General features: G+C 52.1%; 1 protein-coding gene across 5 annotated transcripts; it reads left to right on the top strand.

Annotated features, from left to right (window-relative positions):
- Positions 1–27481, top strand: ARAP3 (ArfGAP with RhoGAP domain, ankyrin repeat and PH domain 3). Of its 5 annotated transcripts, XM_071210314.1 has the most exons (34): positions 1–86; positions 1735–2275; positions 2406–2467; positions 2567–2678; positions 6879–7073; positions 7216–7285; positions 7499–7619; positions 7701–7885; positions 7959–8065; positions 8326–8525; positions 8622–8707; positions 8847–9029; positions 9137–9275; positions 9876–9992; positions 10720–10867; positions 10975–11077; positions 12814–13033; positions 13718–13781; positions 13999–14162; positions 15393–15605; positions 15845–15950; positions 17536–17683; positions 17965–18033; positions 18725–18799; positions 18897–19011; positions 24506–24634; positions 24706–24839; positions 25080–25162; positions 25250–25285; positions 25420–25483; positions 25594–25731; positions 25929–25967; positions 26452–26630; positions 27275–27481. In XM_071210314.1, the coding sequence occupies exons 2-34, from the start codon at positions 1752–1754 to the stop codon at positions 27300–27302; spliced, it is 4356 nt and encodes a 1451-aa protein (XP_071066415.1). In that variant the 5' UTR covers positions 1–86; positions 1735–1751; the 3' UTR covers positions 27303–27481. The 5 variants fall into 5 exon arrangements, with proteins under 5 accessions (XP_071066415.1, XP_058142104.1, XP_058142096.1 ...); XM_058286121.2 differs by lacking the exon at positions 27275–27481 and having other exon boundaries at positions 26452–27082; XM_058286113.2 differs by lacking the exon at positions 27275–27481 and having other exon boundaries at positions 6876–7073; positions 26452–27082.
- Positions 27482–27917: the final 436 nt, after the last annotated feature.

Here is a 27917-nt window from a genome sequence, read left to right as displayed (position 1 = left end):
GAGGGGAGGCGGGGCCCGCGCGCAGGGACGCGGAGCTCCCGAGCGCGCGGCGGGCCCCGGCGAGCGGACGACGGCCGCGCAGTGAGGTGAGGACCCCCGCGCCCCCCGGGCCTCGACCTCCCAGACTCCTCCCCGTCCCTTCTCCGCGGACCTTCGGGGGGACCCCAGGCCCCCGCCGCGCCGGCGGTACTGCCCCCTCCCCCTCCCCGCGCGACCCGCCCCTCGCTCCCGTCGCCCGGCCTCTGCCCCCTCCCTCCTCGCCCCCTCCCACGGCGCAGCCCGCGCTGCCCGGCACTGCCCGGCCCGCCCTCGGCGCTCCTGTCCCGCGCTCACCTCCTGGTTCCCAGTCCCGTGCCCTCGGCCCGGGCCTGAGTCACCGGGAACCTGGGCCCTGAGTCAGGGCGGCAGGCTCAGCACCAGGGCTCTTAACTTGGGGATGGGGCCAGAGCTGATGTTGCCACGGAGAGGGGTCGTGGTGAGGGACCGAGCGTGAGATAAACCGGGAGAGCCGTGCGAGCAGAGACGAGACACAGAGAAACCCAGAGTGCGATAGACAGGCCAGAGACACAGATGCAACCAAAGATCTAGTTACAAGTGGAGACCAAGGCAAGGACAGGCTTGATGACAAAGAACAAATCAGAGTGGGACAGAGAGAAGGACAAAGATGAGATGAACTTTGAGGTAGAGACTAAAAGGGAGTAGAGTAGCAATAGGCACAGGGTGGAGAGAAAATTAAAGGGAGACAAATCGGAGATTGGCCCAGGGAATCGACCAGGGTCAAACTGGCAGAATGGGCCAGAGCCCCAGAGACCTGAGCCCGAGGGCAAGGGCAGATGAAGAGAGAAAAGGAAGGCTTGGGGAAAGCAGAGGTGCGGATATGTCATTTCACTCTGCTGAGTCCCTACAGAGTGCGCGTGTGTGCGCCCGTGCGCCTGCATGCATATGCTGCGGGTGGGTGGAGAGTGGAGAAGCCCCCAAAGACCTTGGAACACCCCTGGCCTCTGCACCCTCGTCTCCCTGCCCAGTCCTCTGCCCTATCCCCACTCCCCAAGTGCCCTCTGACCAGGGCCTGGACCCCACACGTCGAGACTGGTCAGGGCTCTCAGGGCAGCCTGACCAGAGCAGGCAGGATGTGGGGGCGGCCTGGGCTGGAGGCACAGGAAGGAAGTCTGAGCAGAGACAATAGGTGGAAGGGGAGGAGGGACTGGGAACCACCAGGATTAGGGCGGCTCAGCATGGACGGTGGTTCTGGAAACCAGTGGGAGTGGAGTCTGCCTCTTTCCTCCTATCCAGCCTGCCCACCTCCCCAACTTATGCCACAGTCGTATCAGGCCATGTCAGTGGCCCTGTCCTCCCCACCATGCCCCCTACCTCCCCTTAGCCCCACGGGGTTCTAGCATCTTGTCTCATGCCATGCAGGGCAGAGCTTTGACCTAGATTCAGGGTAAGGCAGGAGCTTAGGGACCAGCACCACCACCACTTGCTGTGAGCCGGAGGCAAGCCCCCTCCCCTCTCTGGGCCTCAGTTTCCCCATCTGTAAATGAAGGGATTCTCCTAGACTGAGAGAGCCTTTTCTGGTGTTCTGGGATGGCTATGCCTCCAGATCTCAGGCCTTGGGACATTTTTCTTTGGCAGAAAACCGGGGTCTGATAATCCTTGTCCAGGCCTCAGACTTTGGGGCAGGGAGGGGGAATCTCAACCTAAGCCCTCCCTTCACCCCGCCCCTCCCCCCAGCAATGGCCTGAGCCCCCATGGCTGCCCCTCAGGACCTGGACATCGCTGTGTGGCTGGCCACGATACACCTGGAGCAGTATGCAGACACGTTCCGGCGATATGGCCTGGCTACAGCGGGTGCAGCCCAGGGCCTGGGCCACGAGGAGCTGAGAGAGTTGGGTATCGGCGCTACCGGGCACCGGAAACGCATTCTGCGTCTGCTGCAGGCGGGTGCCGCAGAGCGCCCCCAGGACCCCCACTCAGATAGTGCCATGGAGCCATCCCCCAGCCCAGCCCCCCAGCCCCAGCCTCCCAAGCCCGTGCCCAAGCCCAGAACAGTGTTTGGTGGCCTCAGTGGCCCTGCCACTACCCAGAGGCCTGGGCTGAGCCCAGCTCCCTGGCAAGCAGAAGTGTCCAGGAGCCCAGAATCCAGTCCGAGGTCCTCTCCTCAACCCACCTCCTCTGCTGAGCAGTCTTCAGCCTTGAATAGTGTGGAGCTGATGCCTAATGCCATCTACTTTGGCCTGGACTCGAGAGGAGGGTCACAGGCAGCTCAGGACACGTGAGTGGGGTTGGCTCCCTGGGGTCCGATGCTAGAGTGGGAGTGGGCAGCGTGAGGGGGAGGAGGAACAGGCCATGAGGGCTTGTCCTTCCTCCTCTCTCCCTTAATAACCAACAGGCCCTTCCCTCAGGGCCCCAGACAACTCCCAGGCTGCTGCACCCACCCCTTCCCTCAGGCCCACCACGGGCACAGGTAGGTGGGCTGGCATGGGTTGCCGGGAGAGGGACAGTGACCTTCAAGACTTGAGACACCCCCACCTGACAGCCCTTTCCCCGCTCCTCGCCCTGCCAGTACACATCATGGACCCTGGTTGCCTGTACTACGGTGTCCAGTCTGCAGGGGCTGCAGGGCCCCCTGACAGAAGAGAGAGCCGAGGTGTCTGTCAGGACAGGACTGAACACAGGTGAGTGCCCAGCAGGGTGGTGATGGGAGGTAGAAGGGACGCCGAGGAGCAGGTGAGCTGGTGGCAGCTGTGTGTCCAGTCATTCACAGGCACGCATGTGTTTACCGTGTGCCAGCCGGGCACTGACGATTCAGGATGATGTAACAGGCATGGGCCCGCTCTTGGGGAGGCTGTGAATCAGTGTGACAGACAGGAAATAAAACAAGGACAAACAAAGGGAATTTGGGTTCAAAGTTGGGAGAAGTGCCTTTCACTCAACAGCTATTAATGGAGCACCTGTTGCATGCCAGATATTGTAGATGCTTGGAATAGATCAGTGAATAAAAAAGTCAGAAACCCTGCCTTTGAAGGGAGCTAGTTAATGAACCAAAAACATAATAAGTGAGTTACATAGTATGTTACAAGATGTTAAGTGCCATGGAAAAGAACAGCAGGGAAGAGGGCTGGGGAGAATGGGGTAGAGGGAGAACTGCAGTTTTTCATTAGAGTGGTCAGAATGTTAAGATGACATTTGAGCAGAAACTTGGAGGTGAGAATTAGCCATGTGGTCTGTGGGGGAAGAGTGTTCCAGGCAGAAGGCATGACTAGAATAGAGGCTTCAAGGAGGAGACGTGCCCAGGGGGACCCAGGAGCAGCGAGAAGGCCAGGGTGGCTGGGGCAGAGTGGGCACCAGCTGGGGGAGATGATGTCAGAGAAGTCATGAAAGGGGCCAGATCAACAGGACCTTGGAGGAACTTGTGCTTTTACTGAGTGAAATAGGAAGCCACTGGAGTGGAGAGTTCTTTTTTGTTTTCTGAAGTACTGGGGATCGAACCCGGGACCTCACACATGAGCAGGCGCTCAACCACTTGACCTACATCTGCTTCCAAGTGAAGGGCTTTTGACTTACTTTTTAAAAGGATCCCTCTGGCTGCTCTACTGGCGATAGTCTGTAGAGTCAAAAACAGAAGCTGAGAGACCAGCGAGGAGGCTATTACAGTCATCCAGCTGACAAATCTCTGCAACTAGAGTGATGGTAGTGGAGGTGGTGAAAAGTGATTGGAGTTTAGTTACCTTTGAAGGCAAACTGTCAGATTGAATGTGGGATGTGAGAGAGAAAGCCGTCAAGAATGACTCCTAGGAGGGAGCGCATGTAGCTCAAGCGGTTGAGCGCCTTCTTCCCATGTATGAGATCCTGGGTTCAATCCCCAAGACCACCTAAAAAAAAAAAAAAAAAGAATGACTCCGAGGGTTTCAGTCTGAGTGTGGCTAGACTGAATTGAGAAGTGCTGTAAGTATAAGACACATGCCAGATTTTGAAGACCTAGTACCAAAAAAAACCAAAACCATGTAAATGATCTTAATAATTTGTATATTGATTCTTACTAGAATGTTAATATTTTGGATATATTGGGCTAAATAAAAGACATTTTAAAAATAATTTCTCCTGTTTCTTTTTATTTATTTTTAATGTGGCTACTAGAAAATTTTAAATTATATATGTGGCTCACATTGACTTCATTGGGACAGCGCTGGTGTGAGCAACTGAAAATTTACAGGGTTGTCAGGCCTGAGATGGGGAAGCCTGTGTGTAAAGCAGGTGGGCAGTAGCGGTAGATCAGGAATTTAGTTTGAGACATTTTGAATTGGAAGTTTTATTATACATTCAGGAAGAGATGACAAATAGGCCAGTGGATATACTATACAAGCCTGGAATCTGGGCGAGAGGTCTGAGCTGGAGATCTAAATTTGTGAGGTGTTAGCATATAGATGAGTATATATAGCTGTAAGTGAAGAGAGGAAGACCAAGAGTGAGCTCTGCTGTTCTCCAATATCAGGAGGCTTGGGAGAAGAGGAAGAATCAGTCAAACAGGCTGAAAAAAAAAGGCCAGTTAAGTAGAAGGGAAACCAAGAGAATATGGTGTCGTGGGAGCCAAGTGAAGAAAGTAGACAAGGAGGAGGGAGTGGGCAGGTCCATCAGTGCTGCCGAGAGAGCAGGTAAGACAGGGCTGAGAATTGAGTCCTGGAATTGGCAAAACGAAGACACTGGGGCATTGGGTAAGGGCAGTCTTAGTGAAGAGGTGGGGGTTGAAGCCTGATCAAAGTGGGTTTAAGAGCGAATGGGGGGGGGGCGGAGCAGATGTGGCTCAAGCGTTTGAGCACCTGCTTCCCAAATGGAAGGTCACAGGTTCTGTTCCCGGTGTCTCCTAAACAACAACAAAAATGAACAACAAGCAGAACAAATGGGGAAAAAACAACTCAGGGGAGCCAAGGTTGAGTGCCGGCTTCCCACATAGGAGGTGTACTAGGTTCAATCCCTGTTTCCTTGTACCCCAAAAAGAGAGAATGGGGGGAGCAGACATGCCTCAAGTGGTTGAGCACCTGCTTTCCACACGGGAGGTCCTGGATTCAGTCCCCAGTGCCTCCTAAAAAACAAAAAAACAAGCAACAATCAAATGATAAAAGGGGAGCCCATGTGGCTCAGTGGTTGAGCACTGGCTTCCCACATATGAGGTCCTGGGTTCAATCCCTGCCACCCCCCCCCAAAAAAAAAAGAGAAAATGGAAGGAAAGGATTTGGAAACCGCAAGCGTAGACAATGTGGGTTTTTTGTTATTGTTGCTGTTGTTTTTGTCTTTTTTTTTAATTAGAGAAGTTGTAGGTTTACAGACAAATCACGCATGAAACACAGAATTCCCATGTACCACCTTACTGTTAATACCTTGCATTGACAAGTATGGTATATTTGTTACAACTCAAGAAAGAACATTTTCATAATTGTACTATTTACCATAGTCTATCATCTACAGTAGGGCTCACCGTTTGTGTTGTATAGTCCTATGGTTTTTGTTTTGTTTTTTTTCATTCTGGTAACATATGTACAACCTAAAACTTCCTCTTTAAACCACATTCAGATACATAATTCAGTGCTGTTAATTATGTTCACTGCCATCCGTTACTAGAATTTTTCCATCAATCCAAGTTGAATAGATAATGTTTTTCGAAGAGTTTTTCTGCAAAGGAAAGTAGAGTAATGGGAGTGCTGGTTGGGAGTGGAAGTAGAGTCAAGAAAAAGGGTTTTAATAGGATGGGGTGTTATGCATGACTGTAGGCGAATAGGAATGATCCCATAGAGAAGGAAGATTAGCTGATGTAGCAGAGAGGGGGCTGGCTTTCAGGAGCCATGTCCCTGTGTAGGTGCGAGGGAATAGCATCAAGTGTGCCAGAGGGGCTGGCTTTAGACAGAAGCGTGCGTAGTAACAGGAGGAGGGTGGTGAAACTGGCAGTCTGGGGGGATGCTCGTCTGAGTGCTGGACTTTTCTCAGTGAGGTTGGAGACAAACATGGCAGAGCAGGGGTTCTAAACCTTAGCTGCACTGTAGTGTGGGACACTTGAAAAAATACAGATGCCTGGAACCCATCGCAGAGATTAAAATGTAAGTGGTCTGAGATGGGGCCCATATACCAGTATTTTTGAAAGTTCCCCAGGTGATTTTGCGCTGCCAAGGTTGTGAACCCACTGCAGAGGGATAGAGAATACTAGAGGAATCTATATGGGATAGTTAAGGAAATGACATCAGCAAAGACTGGAAGGATGAGAAAAGGGCATCGTGCTCTAGGCAGAGGTAGCAGCACGTTCCAGGGCTCTGAAGCAGGAAGGCTGGTCTGTAGGAAGCCAGGGCAACGGGGGCATGAGATGAGGCCAGGGGAGTAGCCATGCAAGGCCTTGTGGCCCGTAAGGGACTGGATTTATTCTAAGTGCAAATGGGAAGTTATCAAAGGGTTTCAGGCGGGGGAGTGAAATGACTTTGGGAGGGAGGGCCATAGTGGAAGCTGGTGACCAGTTAGGCAATTCACAGCATTCCAGTGAGAGCTGACGGGGACTTGGTCAAGAAAAGGCTTTAAGACTTATTGATTAGGTAGGGCAACCACAACAGGGAATGGCCTGTCCACACAGCCCCTCCCCAGCCTTTCCACCCAAGTAGCACTACTGGCAGAGGAGAGGAACTGAAATTTTCCCAATAAAAAAATCCAGGTATGTTTAGGGAAGGAGCGCCATGCTAATCTTTTTGGAACCTCCTGATTCCCCTGTTTGAAAAAGCGGGCCCATCACCTGCCAGGCGTTCTACTAGGCGCCACAGTTAGGGGTGCAGAAGTTACAGAAAGGGTGTCCAGGGTTCTGGGCTGTCTCATGTCTGTCCCTCCCTCTTTTGGCTCAGCAGACAGGATCTGGAGGCCCGGGAGGACGCCAGCTATGCCAGTCTTGAGCTGCCTGGGGACTCGGCCTTCGCGCTGCCCATCCTGGACATGGAGGAGACCAGTGACGACCTCATTTCACCCTATGCCAGCTTCTCCTCCATGGCAGACCGTCCCTCGCCCCTGCTCAGTGCCTGGCTGGACAAGCTCTCCCCCCAGGGGTGGGGCTGCTGGGAAGGCCAGGGAGGGGAGGGAGGCTGGGAGGCAGTGAGGGGCATGAGTGCCAGGTGCCCACAGGCCCCCCTCGCCCACCCCCGGGATGACAGCACAGCACTCCCTGATCTCCACCCCTCCCTTCCCCAGAAACTACGTCTTCCAGCGGCGGTTTGTGCAATTCAACGGGAGGAGTCTGATGTACTTTGGCAGTGACAAGGTGGGGACCAGGGAGATGGTAAGTGGTGAATGGGGAGAGGGAGGATGGAGAGAGGCTCCAGGTGGGAAGCGGGAAGCCCCTGGTGGGCTGTCATCATCTCGAGTAGCCAGGTTGGCTGGCTGTCCCCATTGCTGGAGTGATGAGCTCATGAAAATCGGGGCTGGATCCGGGGGCAGCACCCTGTTGCCGTGGGTCATTGGGCTCTCCCTCCAGGACCCCTTCCCCAAGGGCGTGATCCCCCTGACCGCCATCGAGATGGCCCGCAGCAGCAAGGACAACAAGTTCCAGGTCATCACTGGCCAGAGGGTGTTTGTGTTCCGCACAGAGAGCGAGGGTGAGGCACGGACTCCCGGCTCAGGTGGGAGGTTGGGGCGCAGAGCGCACAAGCGACTGACCTGCCCCCAACGGCCCCCAGCCCAGCGGGACACCTGGTGCTCCACGCTGCAATCCTGCCTGAAGGAGCAGCGCCTCCTGGGCCACCCCCGGCCCCCCCAGCCACCTCGACCCCTCCGCACGGGCATGCTGGAGCTGCGTGGACACAAGGCCAAGGTGTTTGCCGCCCTGAGCCCTGGAGAGCTGGCGCTGTATAAGAGTGAGCAGGTGAGGAGGCCCGGGCCGGGGCAGGGGGCTGGCCAAGCCTGTCCCGGCACCTCACTGGCCCTGTCCCCGCCAGGCCTTCTCTCTGGGCATCGGGATCTGCTTCATCGACCTGCAGGGCTGCAGCGTTAGGGAGACCAAGAGTCGCAGCTTCGACTTGCTCACGCCCCACCGCTGCTTCAGGTGGGGCCCAGGCTGGTGGGGAGGGGGCATGGCTGGGAGACAGGGGGCGGGAGGAGTGGGGGAGGCGCAGGCGTGCACCGAGGCCACCTCAGCAGGATGTCCGTGGTGTGCGCGGGTGGGGGTAGAGTGGACAGAGGCAGGCGTGTCCAGAGGGCCTGGCTGGCCAAGGCGTGGCCTGCAAGCGGCTCCTTCAGGAACGGCCAGTGGGATGGGACAGGTGGGGGGGGTCCATGCCCACGGACTGGCTGTCCACCCCTCAGCTTCACAGCCGAATCGGGGGGGGCTCGGCAGAGCTGGGCGGCCGCTCTGCAGGAAGCAGTAACCGAGACCCTGTCTGACTACGAGGTGGCTGAGAAGATCTGGTCCAATCGGGCAAACCGGCACTGTGCGGACTGCGGGGCCTCCCGGCCAGACTGGGCCGCTGTCAACCTGGGGGTGGTCATCTGCAAGCAGTGTGCAGGTGAGCGTTGGCTCTCCAGTGGAAAGGTGGGCAGTGAGGGGCGCTGGGGCAGGAGGGCTCACGGTCCCCCTGCCACATGCACTTACACCCTGACAGGTCAGCACCGGGCTCTGGGTTCTGGGATCTCCAAGGTACAGAGCCTGAAGCTGGACACAAGTGTCTGGAGCAATGAGATAGTGCAGGTGAGGGGGGCCAGATGGTGGGAGGGATGGAAGGGGACGTGCACAGGAAAGCCTCCGGCCCATCCTCAGGAAAGCGCGGCCGGTGGTCTGGGGAATCTTGAGTTCCCGTCATGCACCTTTGCCCCTTGTCCTCCTACAGTTGTTCATTGTCCTGGGCAACGACCGTGCTAACCGCTTCTGGGCAGGGGCACTACCCCCAGGTGAGGGTCTGCATCCAGATACGACCCCTGGGCCCCGAGGAGAGTTCATTTCTCGAAAATACAGGCTGGGTCTCTTCCGGAAGCCCCACCCTCAGTTCCCAGATCACAGCCAGTTTCTCCAGGTAGGAGAGGGGCTGCCTAGGCTTGGGCGCGGGGGGCTGCTTTCGGCGATCGGGAGACTGTCTGCAGGCTCTCGGGTGGGGAGGCTGACAGGCCCTCCCCGCTGCAGGCACTGTGCACAGCCGTGGCAGGTCCCAACCTGCTGAAGACCATGACCCAGCTCCTCTGCGTCGAGGCCTCCGAGGGCGAGGAGGAGCCCTGGTCCCCTTCAGCCTTTGACGGCAACTTCCCTGGCCTTCTGCCTGCAGGTAAGCCCCAAGCGCCTCCTGTCCCCCCCACCCAGAAATTCTCAACCTTGTCATGTGCCTTGGTTCTTCTGGGGAGAGAATTACCCCATCACCAGGCCTATTGCTATGGCCCAGCCTCCTCAGATCCTCCGAGGCCTCCTTCCTGCATGAGATGATGGATGATGGCTCTTGGCTGGGGGTGGGGGTAGCTGTTCCAGGTGTCGGTGCTGGTGCACCCCTGATACGGTCCACCCCTTGGCTCATCTCTCCTAGAAATAGACAGTTTAACGATGCTGGTCTCCAGGGCTCAGGCCAGGCGGGGCTGAGGCACGTACAGGATGGCACCAGAGGGGACCGCCTGGTTGGCTAGAGCTGGTGGGAGAGGAGTGGGCAAGGGCAGGGCTAGAGGCCTTCCTGTTCCATCACCCCTGCCACCTTCTGTTCCAGGCTGGAATCCATGCTCGGTGGAAGAGCCTGGTCGTGAGGGGCCTGGCCCCCTGGGCTCTTCTTGGCCAGGCTGCCAGTGGATTTGGGTCCTACTCTCTTCTCCATTCGGTGGGTGGGGGAAACAGGCCACCCCACTGCACTGGCCTGAGCTGACCACTTTTCCTTCCCCTGCAGATCCCTCTCCTGGGGTGTACAACGAGGTAGTGGTGCCTGCCACTTACAGCAGCTTTCTATACTGTGGTCCCATCAGCAACAAAGCTGGACTCCCACCCCCTCGCAAGGGCCGGGATGGTAAGTAGGGAGACAGGGGCTGGGGCAGAAACTGGGGTGGGCGTGAGTGTACCACAGAGGGGCAGGGGTGGGGGAGCGGGGCCATGCGCCGGAGTGGGCTGGCGTGCTCGGGTGGAGGAGGGGCCGTGCCAGGTGGACCACCGGGGGATTGTTAGAGGCTCCGCTTTAAAGTCAGATGGGTCAAATCCCGGCTCTGCTCCTTCTTCTTACCTGCCCCCATTTGCCAGGGCTGCTGTCACTAAGTGCCACAGACTAGCTGGCTTAAACAACAAGAATTCACTGTCTCACAGTTTTGGAGGCTAGAAGTACAAAATCAGGGTGTCTCCAAAGTCTGTAGCGGTCAGGTGGTGACAATCCAGAACTCAAGCTCTGCCTCCGTCACATAGACGGACTCTGCTCACGTTGGCTTAAGGCCCACCCTGATTCTTAACTAATACCATCTTCAAAGAGCCTGTTTACAAATGGGTTTACACCACAGAACTGGGGGTTAGGACTTGAACAGGTCTTTTGGGGGAACGTGATTCAAACCATAACATTATCTGTGCAACTTGGGCAAGCTACTCAAACTCTGAGCCTCAGTTTCCCCACCCGTGCCACAGGGTTGTTGTGAAGATTCCTTGGAATCATACATAGACTTGACCCAGAATTAATATCTCATAAATGGAAACTATGACAGCGGAGGCAGTTGTCTGCTCCCCCCACCCCTGGCCGCCTGTCTCCCTCTTAGCTCCCCACCGACTCTGGTGCGTGCTGGGAGCGGCTCTGGAAATGTTTGCGTCAGAAAGCAGCCCCGAACCCCTCAGCCTCATCCAGCCCCAGGATGTCGTGTGTCTGGGTGTGAGCCCCCCACCCACCGACCCAAGTGACCTCGACAGGTAACAGTTCTCCCTGACACTGAGCTCCCTTTTCCCCTTTTCTATCCCTAGCCTGATGACCCCCTCTTGGTCCCCTGTTCTCCACCCTGACCTCACTTCCTCTCCAGGTTCCCCTTTTCCTTCGAACTCATCCTCACTGGGGGGAGGATCCAGCATTTTGGGACAGAGGGAGCTGACAGTCTGGAGGCTTGGACCAGTGCCTTGGGCAAGGTGAGATAGCCAGAGACCCCCCAGCAGCCCCTGGCTTCCCTGCCCCCACCCGCTCCACCCTGTCCTCTCATTCCTGCAGCCGCTCAACCACTTCCACTAACCGCTAAGGCTGACTGAGTGCTTACTCTGCGCCAGGCCCTGTGTTAAGCACTGCTCACTTAATATCCCATTTAATTTTCACAATTACCCCCAGAGGTGAGGACTGAGGCTCCGAGGTTGTGAAGTCACTTGGTCAAGTCGCGGAGCTGGAAGGCAGAGCACAGGACTGTGTGGTGGCCTCTTCCCACAGAGAAGCTGCCTCTCCCTCCCGTCCCCTACCCCCACCCTAATTCTCCAGCAGGCTCAGAGGCAAAGCTGCCTTCATATGTCCCAGCTTCTCCATTCCCAGACAATCCAGTCTCTCCATCCTGTACCCTCTTCCTGGAATTAAAAATTCAAGCCCTGGAGTCAGGCTCCAGATTTGGACTCGAGTCTCACAACGTTTAGCCTCGTGGGCTTTTCCACATCCACAGAGTGAGTAGAAAAGACTCACCCTCTAGGGCTGAGGACCAGGTGACACGTGAGGCCCCCACTCCCTGGCCCACGGCAAGCCCTCAGTATGTGGGTGCTGAAATGATGATGATGAGCACAGCCTTTCCCAGCCTAAAACAGCTTTTCTGTGAGCCCTGCTCCACCTTCAGCTCGTCACCCTGTCACCCTGCTTCCTCCTGACAGTTTCGGAGAAAGCCGTGTACCCTGGCAGCCGCAGTTCCTCCTGAACCCCTCGCAGCTGCCTTCATTGTCCTTACTTTGCCCAGGCCGCTGCCCTGGAGGTCACTGGGGACTTCCCACTTCCCAGATCCATCGGCCTTGCTCCGGTCTCAGCAGGCCCTCTGAGCAGCATCTGACCCCACATAGGCAATGCTCAATCTGCCTGACTCCGTCCCCACTCGAAGCAGTCGTCTCCACTCCCTTAAGGGCCCTGCTGTGCCGTGCCACGGCTAAGTCTCCTCTTTTATCTTCTACACTTCCCGAAAGCCTCGCCCATCCTTTAAGGCAGTGCTGCTCAAAGTGTGGTCTGAAGACCGTGACACGATGCTGGCCTGTGGACTGTACATTCCGTGACATGATAAGAACAGAAATTGAGAGTAAGAGTTTAGACTCTTTCAGAAAAATGTCAGTGTAACTTCAGGTGTTGAATCTAACAAAAACTGGGGTCTTGTATTTTGTATATCTTTGTTTTTGAATTTCACTTTTCTAGTAATTCATTTTTATTTTTAATTAGAAAATATAGGTCAGTGATTAGATAAAAATTTAAAAAGAATTTTTTTTCACTACCTGGTCCTTCCCCACAGGAACTTGGAGAAGCGCTGCTTTTAAGGTCCCCACCACAATACCCCCTCCTCCAGGAAGCCTCTCCCAGCCCCCTGGGGTGGTGGGATTTCCAGGGCATCGTGCCTTCTCAGTTCTAGTGTCTGGGTTACCTGTGCTCTTACCCCCGTACCCAAGATAAAGGCACAAGACAGCTCCTCAGGCGTTGCCGGAGCAAATGGCGTTGAATTGAACCTCTCTCCCATCTTTCTTCAACCATCTCCTCCTTGGGTCTCTCCTTTGCTCTCTCCCCACACTTCTCATTCATGTCTTTTGCTTTCTCTTCATGTGTTTCTCTGCCTTTCCCTACCTTCTCGCTCTCATTTCTCTCCCCAACCCCTTGTCTCTTCCCCATCCCTCTCTCTCCCCATGTCCTCTCCCTGCAGTGGTTCTCCCCGCTGAGCTGCCACCAGCTGCTGGGCCCCGGGCTGCTGCGGCTGGGCCGCCTGTGGCTGCGCTCCCCCTCCCACACCGCCCTGGCCTCTGGCCTCTGGCTGTCTGGGTTCGGCCTCCTCCGTGGTGACCACCTCTTCCTGTGTCCAGCGCCGGGCCCCGGCCCCCCAGCCCCTGAGGACATGGTGCATCTGCGGAGGCTACAGGAGATCAGTGAGCAAGGGCAGGGGCAGGGAAAAGAGGTGGCCATGGGAGGGGTGAACCTTCTTCTAGTTGGGGCTCCCCATGGGAAACAGCTGAACATAGTGCTTTTAAGCACAAGCTCTGGAATCATACTGCACAGGTTTAGATCCACCTCTATCACTTCCTAGCTGTGTATCCTTGGGCAGGTTACTTTACTTCTCTGTGCCTTAGTTTCCTCGTCTGTAAAATGGGCACAATAATACGCCCTTCCTCAAAGGGGGATTCAAAGCATTTTGAAGTGAAGTTCAAATAAGGCAATGCATGTAAAACACCATGAGCCTGGCAGGAGGCATCTTGTAAGTGCTCAAAAATATTATATTATAAATGTTATGATTATTAGTTGCTGGTTGGGGATTGGGAGAGGGTACTGGGTACTCCCAATGGTCTTCTTCCTTGTAAAAGAGGTCACTGTTTTAGGGCTTTGGAGGCAAGAGACTGCCATTTTATTGCAAGTAACCTGAGGCAACTTACTTAACCTCTCTGAGCTTCAAAGCGTTTCCTGTACAAGGGGGATAATAGCACCTAACTCATAGGATTTAATGCAACAGTTGTTTGTAAGACTTCCAGCCTGGCACCTTAAGTCCTTCCTTAGTAAATAGCAGTCATTATGGTGTAGACCAGGATGATGAGAATGTCCCATGATTCTCCTCCCAGGTGTGGTCTCTGCAGCTGACACCCCAGACAAGAAGGAACATTTGGTCCTGGTAGAAACAGGAAGGTAAGTGCTGCCCCTACCTTGGAGCCTTGCCACACCCTTCACCCTGGCCTGCCTGACCGCTGCCCACTTCCTCAAAGTCGCTTCCCTCAGTTTAGGGGCCCTGTCTGCCTTGGGTGTTGCCGCCCCCTGCTGGTGCGCCGGGAGGTCTGGCGCCTGTGCTCCTGGGCCTCAGAGGCCCCTCTGCAGTTGGCTCTAACCCAGGCCTTTGGGGTCTCAGGACCCTGTATCTGCAGGGCGAGGGTCGGCTGGACTTCTCAGCGTGGAATACGGCCATCGGGGGGGCGGCCGGCGGGGGCGGCACGGGACTACAGGAGCAGCAGATGAGCCGAGGCGACATCCCCATCATCGTGGACGCCTGCATCAGTTTTGTCACCCAGCACGGTGAGTGGGCCCTGGCCCATGCTGAGCTGTAGGGGATGCAGGACGTGGGTGCAGCCAGATGGGGAATCAACCTGGGAGAGCTTTGCCTCCGGAGACTGCAGCCTGACACCAGCCACCCCTTAGCAAGCTGCTTTGCCTTTCTGAGTCTCCATTCCCTCATCTGTGCAGTGGGGATGCTGAGAGTCCTCCTTATCCAGGATAGCTGAAGTCGATCACACGTGTAATTTAGCAGAGTCCGGCGGGTAGTAAGAGCTCGGTGATGGCTGTCACTGGGGAGTAGGCATGGAGGGTGAGTGTGGCACTGGGAATGTGACCGGAGATACAGAGCCATGGAGAACAATGAGGAGGGGGCAAGAACCCAGCCGTGCAACAGATCCTGAAGGTTTGAGCAGAATTATGCTGAGTGGGAGATTTTCCAGGCATAATGGGTCAGCTATGCAAGTGGCCCAGAATTCTTCTTGAAGTTAAGGTCTCTGCTTCATTCTCCAGCTCAAGGAAGGGTCAAATAGATTCTATGTCCCCTACAGACCTACTTTAGAAGGCTGGACTTTTTAGAGGAAAAATTCACAGAAAACTAAGGAGGGCAGCAAATTAAAAAAGAAAGGAGCCTACAAATAGTTGTGCTCTCCAGCCATAGACAAGGAATAGTGCAGTGGCTGATAGCAGTCTCGACCCCTTGGCCATAGTCTCCAGTTATTCCCCCACCCACAACCCCTGCCTTCTTCTCAGCCTCCCTTATATCTAAAGGAAGGAGTAGGTTAGAGGCTCAGTGAAAAGGCTGTGGAGAAAGAGTGTGGGGTTCATATGTACCCCTCCTGGTTCCTGCACCTCCACTTTGCATTCATTCAACAAATATTTATTGAGCAGCTATTGTGCATCAGACCCTGGGGATGCAGCTGTGAACAAGGGAAGGTCCCATGAAGCTCATAGATGAGTAGAAGAGATGGCTAATAAATAAGAAAACAAAGAAAATGTGATTTCACACAGTGCTATTTAGAAATAGAGGAGATAGAGTGACAGGCTGCTGTGTGTGATAAAGTCGTGGGGTGGAGGCTCTCTGAGGATGTGAACCTGAGCAGTGACCTGAGAGGCAGCACCGTCAAGGCACAGATGTCTTCCCTGCTGCCACCCTGTCCCCAACAGCCACACACAGTGTTGGGGGATATGCAGTGCAGGATGGAAGGTGGGTGGTCTTGGGGCAATGATGAGCAGAGAGCTGGTTGTTCCCAGGGCTCCGGCTGGAGGGGGTATACCGGAAGGGGGGCGCCCGTGCCCGCAGCCTGCGGCTCCTGGCTGAGTTCCGGCGGGATGCCCGGTCAGTGAAGCTCCGACCAGGGGAGCACTTTGTGGAGGACGTCACCGACACACTCAAGCGCTTCTTTCGGGAGCTCGATGACCCTGTGACTTCTGCCCGGTTGCTGCCTCGCTGGAGGGAAGCTGCTGGTACTCCCTAGATCCCTGAGGACTCCTCCTGGGCAACTGAGGCTCAACCCCCACTCCCACCCCTCCAGAATCCCAACATTCCGGGATCGGGCTGCCCCCTCCACCAATATTCCCCACTTGGGAAGGAGGCCCACTCTGGAATTTGGCTTAGGGCAAAGTGGGGAGGGAGCAGAGCACACCCTCCCATTGCAGCCTCCATTCTCTCTTCTTCCCCCACCCTTTCTCCATTCCATCCCCAGAGCTGCCCCAGAAGAATCAACGCCTGGAGAAATACAAAGAAGTGATTGGCTGCCTGCCTCGAGTCAACCGGCGCACGCTGGCCACCCTCATCGGGCATCTCTATCGGTAATGTATGAGCAGACCCCTCGTTGACCCTGTGCCAACCTGGTCCAACCCCCACTCCCACACAGTCATTCCCCAGGGAGCTGCTAAGTGAAGGTGTCCTAGCAGAAACGTCCAGAGCACCGACTTCCGGGTGAGGTAGACCCAGGCTTTGCTCTGGTTCTATTCTAGCTGTAAAACGGAGATACCAACAGTCTTCACTTTCTAATATAGTCATGAGGCTCAAGTGAGAGAACACATACAGAGCATTTAGTGCAGAGTGAAATTTGTTCTCTCTGAGCCTGTTTCCTCGTTTGTAAAAGGAAGATGATGTAATGAGTAGTTTCTAGCTCTTAGGTTATATGAGGGTGTGTTAGCCAAAGGGGTGCTGATGCAAAATACCATAAATGGTTGGTTTTTTAAAAGAGCGTTTATTTGGGGTAGGAGCTTACAGTTACCAGGCCATAAAGCATAAGTTACTCGCCAAAGTCTATGTTCAAGTGTTGGAGCAAGATGGTCGCCCACATCTGCCAGGGTCAGGCTTCCTGGGTTCCTCTCTTCCCGGAATTCATTTCTCTGCTGGCTCAGCTCCTCTGTTTTCTCCACAAAGTCAGCTGCAGACTATTAAGGAAACACCTTGTTTCTCTTCCTGGGCCTTTCTCTCTTTCCTCACGACCAAGACCAAGCTCCTCTGTGTGCTTACTTGCTGGGGCTCCAGCTCAAGACTCCACTCTCCCTTCTCTGTGCTGTGGTTCCTCTGTGAGTTCTTGTCCACCAAAGGGGTGGGGACGCAATGTCCTACCGATGTGGCCCAATCAAAGTCTTAATCATTATTTAATGAAGTAAATATAAAATCTCTGAATCCAATACACTCTAATATGCCCAGAGGAAAAGTTTACAAGCATAATCCAATATTTCTTTTTGGAATTCATCAATAATATCAAACTGCTACAGAGGATTAAATGAGATAATCTCTGTAAAAGTCAAAGTACAGCACCTGGCATTTAGTAAGCCTTCAGAAATGGTTAGCAATCAGTATTGTTTTATTATTCTATTCCAGGTAAAGGGTTAGATGGAAGAGACACAAAGAAGAGTAAGAGGCAGATCTACCTTTATCAGTGTAACGAGGAAAGACAGACCCTTAAATGACTCTGTTGTATAGATTACGCTATATTTCAGGCACTGGCAAACTACGGCCTGTGGGCCCAATCCAACCAGTTGCCTCTTTTTGTAAATACTGTGTAAAGCCACACCTATCCACTTATGTATTGTCTATGGCTCCTTTTGCACTGCAAGAGCAGAGGTGAGGAGTTGCAACAGAGACTGTACGGCCTGCAATCCTAAAATATTTACTCTCTGTCTCTTTATGTAAAAAGTTTGCTGACCCCTGCTATATTTATAATCACCCATTCCCTTGTTTGTCTACCCGCTGGACTAGGAGAGTCTAGTACTCACTGGGCCAGTATTGTCTTATCCACTGCTGGGCCCCAGTCCTTAGCCCAGTGTCCAGCATCGAGTAGGGCTCAGTTAGCGTTTGCTGGATGAACAGATGCGTGGGTGAACAGGTGAGCACAAGTGGCATTCCTGTGACCCTGGTGCCCCTCTGCAGGGTGCAGAAGTGTGCAGCTCTAAACCAGATGTGCACACGGAACCTGGCCCTGCTCTTTGCACCCAGCGTATTCCAGACGGATGGGCGGGGGGAGCACGAGGTGCGAGTGCTGCAGGAGCTCATCGATGGCTACGTCTCTGTCTTTGACGTAAGACTCTACCGACCCCTGACCTCCAGCTCCACGTCCCCTTTTCCCTGAGACCCTGGTCCTCTCACCCCAACAAGCCCTTAGCCCTCTGAAGGGCCTCTGCACCAGGAACTCCCTCCCAGAACCCTGGGCCTCTTTCCCCCATGACCTCACCCCAAATAACCTTGCCCTATTGGTTCTTAACTCTACCAGCCTTTAACCCTCTCTCTGGTCTTGCAGATCTCCCCCTGCTTCCCTCCTTACCTAGCAGCTCCCCACACCCCCTTTTGACTCTTCCACAGATCGATTCTGACCAAGTGGCTCAGATTGACTTGGAGGTCAGTCTTATCACCACCTGGAAGGATGTGCAGGTAACTTGTCTTGACCACTGAGTGGGGCAAGATAGGAAGCTGACCCTTCTGCCCAGTTGACGAGGTTTCCTTTTCAGCCTAACCTTTTGGGTACTGGCCCTCAACAATCTGGGACAAAGGGGAAACCCAAGGAGGGGGGTGCTTTGGTTAGGATTTAGGTTAGGAATTCACTCCATTCATTGCACCAGGAGGACTCTTCATTCCAAAATGGGGGCAATAGCACCCACCTCCAAGTGCAAGAGATCGAAGGAAGAGTCAGTTAAATGAAGAAATGAAAATAATGATTAATAGCAAATATAACAGCAAACATTAACCGAGGACTTCCTACATTCCAAGCACCTCTAATCTCATCTTAGCATCACATAGCTCTATGAAGCATGCACTTTTTTCAAATAAAGAAACTCAGGCTCAGGTCACTTATTCAAGGTCATATTGTAATGAGTGGCAGGTGAGAACCCAGGCAGTCTGACCCCAAACCTGTCCTCCAACCCACTGTGACAAAAGTGCACACAGCCTAAAGACATGGCTCCTCCACCCCCGGAGCTCTCCCTTTTAGGGTCTGAGTGATGTCAGGGGTGGCAGTGAGAGGAGACCTTTGTTAAGGGATGCTTATGAGGCAACACAAGGAAGCCTCTGACCTTGACCTTTTTCATCCTTGGTGTCCTTTTGACTTCTTTCCCCTGCCCCTCAGCTGTCCCAGGCTGGAGACCTCATCATGGAGGTTTATATCGAGCAGCAACTCCCAGACAACTGTGTCACCCTGAAGGTTAGTGCTGAGGGGACTAGAGGGGAGATGAGAAGATGGTGGAGGGCAGGAGTGAGGGCGTGGCCATCATGGGTCCTCTGTTCTTGCCTGACCCCAGGTGTCCCCAACACTGACTGCTGAGGAACTGACTAACCAGGTACTGGAGATGCGGGGGACAGCGCCTGGGACAGACTTGTGGGTGACATTCGAGATTCGTGAGCATGGGGAGCTTGGTAAGCATGACCACGCGTGTGCAATGCACGTGTGAGTGCACGGGAACGTGCATGTGTGTGGTCAGGATCTCCAGTGACTCCATGACACTGTCCTCATCCATGTGAAGGGGAATTCGACACAGCTGGCGCACTCTCTCTTTCTCAGTACTCTCTAATACTCTCATTTCATAGCTTCAGTGAACCCCGCAAATCCTCGGCTTCTCTTCTACCTCAAAGGAAGCCTCTCCTCTTTTGCCTAGACTCCAAATGTTGGAGGGACCCAGGGTTCAATCTTGGGCCCATTTTTCCTTCTTCTTGGACCGGCTCATCCATTCCCATGGCTTAAATACCAGTAATAAACTGACGCTCATATTTTTAATTCTGGCCCTCTCCTTCAAGCTCCAACCTGAGATATTCACTTGTCTACCTGACACTGCCACTTGTATGTCTCAAAAGCATCTCAGATTTAATGCATGTAAGACCAAACTCATTCCTCACCTCCCCCCACCAAAAAACCAATGCCATTTCCTAGATTTCCTCAACCCATTAAATGGTGCTACCATTCACCCAATTACTCAGGCCAGATCCTGAGTGTTTTAGTTTGCTAGGCAACCAAAAGCAGATACCATAAAATGGATGGGCTTTTTAAAAAAATGTGAACGAGAATTTATTTCTTAAAATTACTTGATTAGAGCTGATATGTGACAGAACTTCTACAACATTTAGTTATGCCAACATAAAAATGATAGCTGTGGGTATAATTAGTGCGTGCAATTCAATGCAATAGGGCAAAAATTCATAAAATGCAAGCCTTCTATATGAAGTTAGATTAGATGTGAGGGTAAAACAGCAGGTGAACATGGAAGTATTATACTTCTGAGTAAATGGGACACAGTAAGTATATGAAAAAGGAGACATACCTAATGCTAATTACTGCATTTCTAGTAAATTGCACATTCATTTTTAGAGTATACCATTCAATATACATTAAAACTAAAGAAATTTCAAATACCCATCCTTAAAATATCCCTTTGCTTCTGACACATCCCTTTTTGGGATTCATGTAATAGCATTTGAAACATGTAGTTATCATCCATATAAAACTCTCTGTTCCATGATCTACCACATTTCATGAACAACTGGGTAATAAAGTTAAATGAACCAATTTGAGGGAACTACCTGCTACAAAAGACCCTTAAAAGTTTAGGAACACATGAATAACATAAGAGATACCCTGTGCTTTAAAAAAAAAAAGATTTATATTTTAGTGCAATGTATACTAGAATATCATACTAAAAAGTTCTTTGTAGCCTTGGAAATTTTTTGTTAACTTACATTTCAATAGATGTATAGAAGTATAAGAATTAAGACTATTTCCAAGGAAACCCTGATGGGCTTCCTTGGACCACCTTCCTGTTTATAAAGGAACTACCTGAAAGATACTATTATAAAGGACTAGTCCAAAGAAAGTCAGGCTGTCAGCTAAGTTACACCTTCTTTGAAGCCTGTGACAATGACCAGTTTTAGGCTGTCATTACCCTTTCCATTTTATGGCTTCATAGTTTCTTACTTTACAGAAAAAAACTTTTTTTAAAAAAGTAACCTGACCTGGACAATATAATCTAATACTACCTACATTAAAAAGATACCCCAACAATTTTTTGAACAATTGAAATTTTATGTAGCTTATTACCTTGACATTTTATTCATCTCAACAAAATAAAACTTTCTTGAAACAGAAGTATACTCAAATGATAGTAATTTTTTTAGATTAAAAATATCATTGCAATTTAAACTATGTATGATTTAGAAATTTGCTCTAAGACCAAATGAGCAAGTCAAACAGAGGAGATGTGGAATATAGCAGAATGGTGGAAGAGCTTCCGCACTGGATTTACTTAGTTAATATATACCAGCACACAAACATGTTTTAGGGAATTCTACTATTTTACTTCTACATTTATGTCACAATCTTAACTAGTTAACTGTGCAGGTGGAAATAACACACCTTTTAAAATTATATTTGTTTCATTTCTATTTCTAAAGTTATTTTAGGTGTTATACTTTAAGTATGAGCTTTAAAAAATAAATGTTTTATAAGTATGCTTCAACTTTATTAACCTTTAACTTCATAATAAGAGCTAGGGACATTGGCTAACTTTACATGGTAAAATCTCTTATTTAGGAATCAAGTAGACATTAAACAAAAAATTAGAGAACAAATGTGAACACAGAACATATGGATGTAATTTTGCTTTTTCCCCCTAACATCTACTCAAACATTGGGTATGTTCCTGAATGCTGATTGAATCATGTAAAAAAGGATTAAAATTTTAGATTTTAATAGAAAATCTGAATTTATAAAGTTTTCCAGTAGTCATTCAGAAATATGTCTTTATGAGGGAGAAGAGCAGGCAATAGAAAATCTGAAGTTTTCCAGTTTTCCAGTAGTCATTCAGAAATATGTCTTTATGAGGGAGAAAAGCAGGACACCAAAGACACAGGCAACTAAACATCACAACAGCAACACATGTAAAATACATGCTATCACACTTTCGTTTTTTTTCTTCAAATCCTACAAGAGGACAACTGCATCAGAAACAGTGAATTATTTTTTCCACAAAGAGACTGTTTTCTGATGTGCTAGCAGTACTTTAAATGAAGATAAATTTTTTGGATACTGAAGATTTAAAGGGTAATAAATCCACTAACATATATATAGTTTTCACATAAATAAAGGTCTCTTTCTCTGCCTACCTAAAATAAAATTGATATGCATGAAAACATGGATTAATTCTAAGGTATGCTCTAGGAAAGCAATTCTGTATTTAAAACAAGTTTCATGATTTTTCTTCTCTATTAGGCAGAGATGTTTGTTACATTTCAGTGCTCAAATATGTACTCATTTCCAGAATGACCTGTTACATAGCAACCATATATCCATAAACAATGTCTAAAGTGCTCTCTGGCTGGGGAGCAGTCACTTACTGCACCAGGTTTCAACATACAGACCTGCTTTGAAGATATTCTTTCTTAATGACCATTCTTATTTCTTAGGTCATGGGTTCACACTCTATAACTGCCCCCCAAAATGTCCTGGGTTGGCTTTTTTTTTTTTTTAAGATTTATTTATTTATTTATTTCTGCGCCCCCCCCCATTGTCTGTTTTCTGTGTCTTTTTGCTGCGTCTTGTTTCTCTGTCCGCGACGGCAGGGGAAGTGTGGGCGGCGCCATTCCTCGGCAGGCTGCTCCCTCCTTCGCGCTGGGTGGCTCTCCTTATGGGTGCACGCCTTGCGCGTGGGGCTCCCCTACGCGGGGGACACCCCTGTGTAGCACGGCACTCCTTGCACGCATCAGCACTGCGCATGGGCCAGCTCCACACGGGTCAAGGAGGCCCAGGGCTTGAACCGCGGACCTCCCATGTGGTAGACGGACGCCCTAACCACTGGGCCAAAGTCTGTTTCCCTGTTGCGTCATCTTGTTGTGTCAGCTCTCCGTGTGGGCGGCGCCATTCTTAGGCAGGCTGCACTTTCTTTCGCTCTCCTTACGGGGCGCACTCCTTGTGCATGGGGCTCCCCTACGCGGGGGACACCCCTGCGTGGCACGGCACTCCTTGCCTATCAGCACTGCACATGGGCCAGCTCCACACGGGTCAAGGAGGCCCGGGGTTTGAACCGTGGACCTCCCATGCGGTAGACGGACGCCCTAACCACTGGGCCAAGTCCACTTCCCGTCCTGGGTTGGCTTTTAACAGTGGAAATTTATTAGCTTACAAGCTTACAGTTTTGAGGCTGAGAAAAATGTCTGAATCCAGGCATCATCAGGAGATGCTTTCTTCCTGAAGATTGGATGCTGGCGATCCTGACTCCTCTGTCACATGGCAGCATCTTCTGGGCTCTCCTTTCTCTTCTGGTTTCTTTGCTTTCAGTGTCTTGCTTTTGTGGCTTTCTCTCCCTCTTTCCATATTCATCCCATTTATAAAGGACTCCAGTAAGAGTATTAACACCCACCCTGGGCCGTGCCTTAACTGAAGTAACGGAATCAAGAGGTCCTACTTAACGATAGGTTCACACCCACAGGAATGAATTGGCTTTTTTTTTTTTTTAATTTTAAGTCCCATTTATCTATTTTTTTCTTTTCTCCACACCCCCCAACCCTCCTTGTTATTGTTTGTGCTCACTGTCTGCTCTCTCTGTCCATTTGCTGTGTTCTTTCTGTGTCTGCTTGTCTTTTCTTCTCGACTTTCTCTTTAGGAGGCACCGGGGACCTGCCCTGGGACTTCTGGTATGGGAGAGAGGCACTCAATTGCTTGAGTCATCTCGTCTCCCAGGTCTGCTGCATCTCTCACTGTCTCTCCTCTGCATCTCCCTTTGTTGTGTCATCTTGCGGCGCCAGCCGTCTGAGGTGCGAGCCATCAGCTCTCTGTGGCATGAGCCAGCAGCTCTCCGTGGCACGGGCTAGCTGAACCCAGGGCCTCCCATAGGATAGATGGGGGCCCAATCACTTAAGCCACTTCTGCTTCCCTGGATTGGCCTTTAGAACGTGATTTTCTAGAGTGCATATAGTTTCAAAACACTACACTGAGGGTCCTCAGTGACTCTTCCCTTTCCTTCATTTTCACACCCCACCAACTAGTGCTGTTGATTCTATTCAAATCTATCACTTTTCTCCCTCTCTACTCTTACCACACTGCCTGAAGTCACTGTTATCCTTCTGCCCCGCAACATTAACCCCTTAAATGTACAATCCCAGAAAGGAATTGTGTTCCATTCTTGCCTCCCTATAATCCATTTTCTACACAGTAGCCAAAGAATATTTCAAACATAAATCAGATTGTGCCTTTCCCATGGCTAAACCCCTCCAACGACTTCCCACTGAAGTTAAAATAAAATCCAAATGCCTTACCATGGCCTAAGGGCTCTGAATGTCTGGTCCCTGCTTATTTCCCAGGCCTTATCTCACATCACTCTTTCTCTAGTCTACTTTCTTTCTCCAATCACACTGGCCACTTAGTGCCTCAAACACGTGGTTCCTGACTCAGGGCCTTTGTTCTTTTTGTCATGGCTGAGATCTTCTTCCCCCTGATCTTAGCATGGTTTGCTCTTCCTAATCCCTCAGGTCTCTGGGTCTCATCTTTAAATGCTACCTCTGAAAGGCCTTCCCTGATCACCCTAACTCAGTACCTGCTCTGTTAAGCTCTCGCAGCTTGTTATTGTTTTGTTCAAAGCAATTATTTGTCTGCAATTATCTAGTCACTTGCCTGTTTATTGTGTGTTCCTTCACTAGGCTGTGGGCTTTATGAGGGCTGGAACTGTGTGTATCATGTTCACCAGGTGTTCACCAGGGCATTCAGTGTCAGCACAGTGCCTGGCATAGAGCTAGTGCCAAAATAAATGTCTGCCACTGGATTGGATGAATGAATGAGGGGCCAGTGGGAGATGGGTTGGGGGCTCCAGGCTATGGGTAGATATTCCAGTTAAAACCTATTCCTCCCCCCCCACCCCTTGTCCCTCAGAGCGGCCACTGCACCCCAAGGAAAGGGTCCTAGAGCAGGCCCTGCAATGGTGTCAGCTTCCGGAGCCCTGCTCAGCCTCCCTCCTCTTGCAAAAAGTCTCCCTGGCCAAGGCTGGCTGCCTCTTCACAGGTGAGCGTCCTTCCTCAGGCAAGCATCCCTTCCCCCAGCCTCTCCACCCAGCATTGCCCATCTGTGCCCAGGTATCCGGCGAGAGAGCCCACGGATGGGTCTGTTACGGTGCCGTGAGGAGCCACCCCGCTTGCTGGGAAGCCGCTTCCAGGAGAGGTTCTTTCTGTTGCGTGACCGCTGCCTGCTGCTGCTCAAGGAGAAGAGGGTGGGGCCCTGGGGCTGGGGGGTGCGTGCTTGGTGACCATGTGGAAGAAGCCATGACTGCACTGACCCTCTGACTCTACAGTCCCTACACTCATCAATCTCATTGCCTCCCCGATCCCTTGACTTCTCTGACAGATACCCCAAGATTCCACCAACCCCAGTGCTCTCATGACTTCTTGACCTTGTTAGCCATGACCCTTCTCTCACTTCTCCACTTCCCTGACTCCATTCTCATTCTCAGAGCTGTAAACCAGAACGGGAATGGCCTTTGGAAGGTGCCAAGGTCTACCTTGGAATCCGCAAGAAGTTAAAGCCTCCAACACCGTGAGTTTTCTTCCCAGCCCAAACCACCAGGGCCTTCCTGCCACTTCCCCTCTGGTCTCACCGTCAGTGTTCTCCTTGGTTTTCCAGGTGGGGCTTCACATTGATACTGGAGAAGATGCACCTGTAAGTAGCCCCCAGCCTGGTGTCTCCTCTGGCCAAACCCTACACCTCGTCCTTCATCTCTTTCCCTTTTCCTTCCTCCATCCCTATAGCCATGACTCCTCCCTTCCCTCTAATGTCCCTCCGATTACCCCCAGCTACCTGTCCTGTACTGATGAGGACGAGATGTGGGACTGGACCACTAGCATCCTCAAAGCCCAGGTGAGGGGAAGGAAGAGGCTAAGGCCTGGGTCTGTGGTCCCCCCGGGGCTCAGCTATACCCCATAGTACCTGCTGTGCCCACCTGTGCTGACCGCTCACCCTCTCCGCAGCATGATGACCAGCAGCCAGTCATCTTACGTCGCCGTTCCTCCTCTGACCTCGCCCGTCAAAAGTTTGGCACTATGCCCTTGTTGCCCATCCGTGGGGACGATAGCGGGGCCACCCTCCTCTCTGCCAACCAGACCCTGGTGAGGACCCCTAGACTGCCCCAACCTCCTGCTGCCCTTGCCTTGTCGCACTGCAGGAGGGAGTGGTGTGCCTGCCAGCCCGGTGCCCTGCTCGGCCTTCCCCTGGGCGCCACTCCCCACCCTTGCCTCCTATTGCCAGGCCTCACTGTGTCTCTGTGTCTCTTCCTCCCCCGCATCCACACCCCACTTGTGCCCAGCGGCGGCTACACAACCGGAGGACCCTGTCCATGTTCTTTGTGAGTACTGTGCCTGCTCCAGCTGTGTGTCTGCCACCTGTGTCCCTCTGTGCTGCCTGGCTCCCAGGTGTGCTCTCTGGATTTGTCCTTATGCAGGCCTGGAAGGACTCTTCAATATGTGTGTGGGGGGGTGGGGAGTTGGGGAGGGTTGGGGCCAGTAGGGTGTGGTGAGAAAGGGGAAAGGGGTCGCAGGATTTGAGAAGTAGAAGGAATGTGGTCAAGTGAGGGCATTTTGGGGTTACTCCTGGGTTCAAGCCCCAGCTCTACCATTTTCTCACCCTGTGATCTTGGACAACTTACTTAACCAGTCTGAGCCTCAGTTCACTCATCTGCAGTATAATGCACTGCACAGGGTTGTTTTGACATTGTACATGCAAAATATTTTACAGCATCTGACCCAGAGGAAGAGCTCAGTAAATGTTACTGATTAATAATCCTGTAACTCTGACTCTGTGCCCGCCCCCTGCCACCCCTTTCCATCCAGCCGATGAAGTCATCCCAGGGGTCTGTGGAGGAGCAAGAGGAACTGGAGGAGCCTGTGTATGAGGAGCCAGTGTATGAGGAAGTGGGAGCCTTCCCTGAGCTGACCAAGGACACTGCCACCTCCTTCTCCACCACGTGGGAGTGGACAGCCAAGCCAGAGACCTCCCCTACCAGCCAGAGGTCCTTTGATCAAGCCCTTCTCTCCAAGACAGGCACCCTGGGTGGGGAGGAGAGGCTATTTGAGCCCCCTCTGGGTCCCACTTCAAAGAGCAGCCCCCAGGCACGTGGGTCCCTGGAGGAGCAGCTGCTCCAGGAGCTCAGCAGCCTCATCCTGAGGAAGGGAGAAACCACAGATGGCCTCAGCAGCTCCTCCCAGCCCTCCAGCCCCCAGGCCCCCAGCCCCACTGGCCTTCCCACACAGACATCTGACTTCCCCACCCACCACCCCTGCACTTCCAGTCCACCCTCCAGCCAGCCCCTCACATGACCCTAGGACCAGCAGTCTGAGAGGACAGGTACCTAGGGGGCAGAGGACACACACTCTCACCATGGCAGACATTGCCAAGAGCTTCCTCTGCCCTGCTGGAAAGATTCCAGAATCCAGAGTGGTGTGGAAGGAACACTGGACAGAGGGTTCAGGAAGCTGTGTGTCCCAGGGCAGGTCATGGTCCCCCTCTGGGCCATAGCTCACTTGTCTGTACCTGTGCCACGAGGTGGCTGAGATAAGGAGAGCAGTGAATGTCAACAGGTGTTTCTTAGAGCTGCAAGCTCTACATAGCTGCCCTCAATAAGGGCAACTCCTGCCTTTTATATTCAATATGTAGGAATTCTGTGAGGATTTTGGGGTTTTAGAAGAGTTCACTGCTGGCAGTCTGCATGATCTCCAAGCCCATCTCACCCCATCTCACCCCATCTTACCCCAGCTCCTACATTCTGGGATGACATTGAAGACCTGGAGCAGGGAGGGTGGTTGGGGCCAGAGGAGCCAAAAGAAGATGGGTCACTGTTAATAAATTTTGGGACCAAAAGTCTACCATTCTTTGGTTCATTCAACAAATATATATTGAACACCTAATTGTTTCCAGGTAGTGGGAATATAGTATAAACAAAACAGATGGGGTCCTTGCTCTAATGGAGCCTCCCCTATAAATGGGGGCGGGGGGGGGGTCAGAAAATAGAAAATGTCCACGTGAACAAATACATGGATGTGAATTTAGTGCTGTGATTCTTCACTAAACCAGTGATGCAACTGAGAGTGTGTGTGGAGGTGGGTGGATGGGGAAGGCCTTTGTGAAGAAGTGAGAAGCCAGACTTGTGGAGCACTGGGGGAAGGAGCTTCTGGAAGGGGAAAGCAGCCAGTAAAGGTTCTGCAATGGGAGGCTTAGTCTGCTGGAGGATCAGTAGGGAGGCTGGAGTGGCTGCAGCCCGGTGAGTGGGACAGACCGGCAGGGCCCCAGGATCATGTAG

Source organism: Dasypus novemcinctus, chromosome 2 (genome assembly GCF_030445035.2).
Source record: "Dasypus novemcinctus isolate mDasNov1 chromosome 2, mDasNov1.1.hap2, whole genome shotgun sequence".
NCBI classification, from domain to species: domain Eukaryota; kingdom Metazoa; phylum Chordata; class Mammalia; order Cingulata; family Dasypodidae; genus Dasypus; species Dasypus novemcinctus.
Note: the sequence above shows the minus strand (reverse complement) of the source record. Positions and strands in the feature narration are given on the sequence as shown.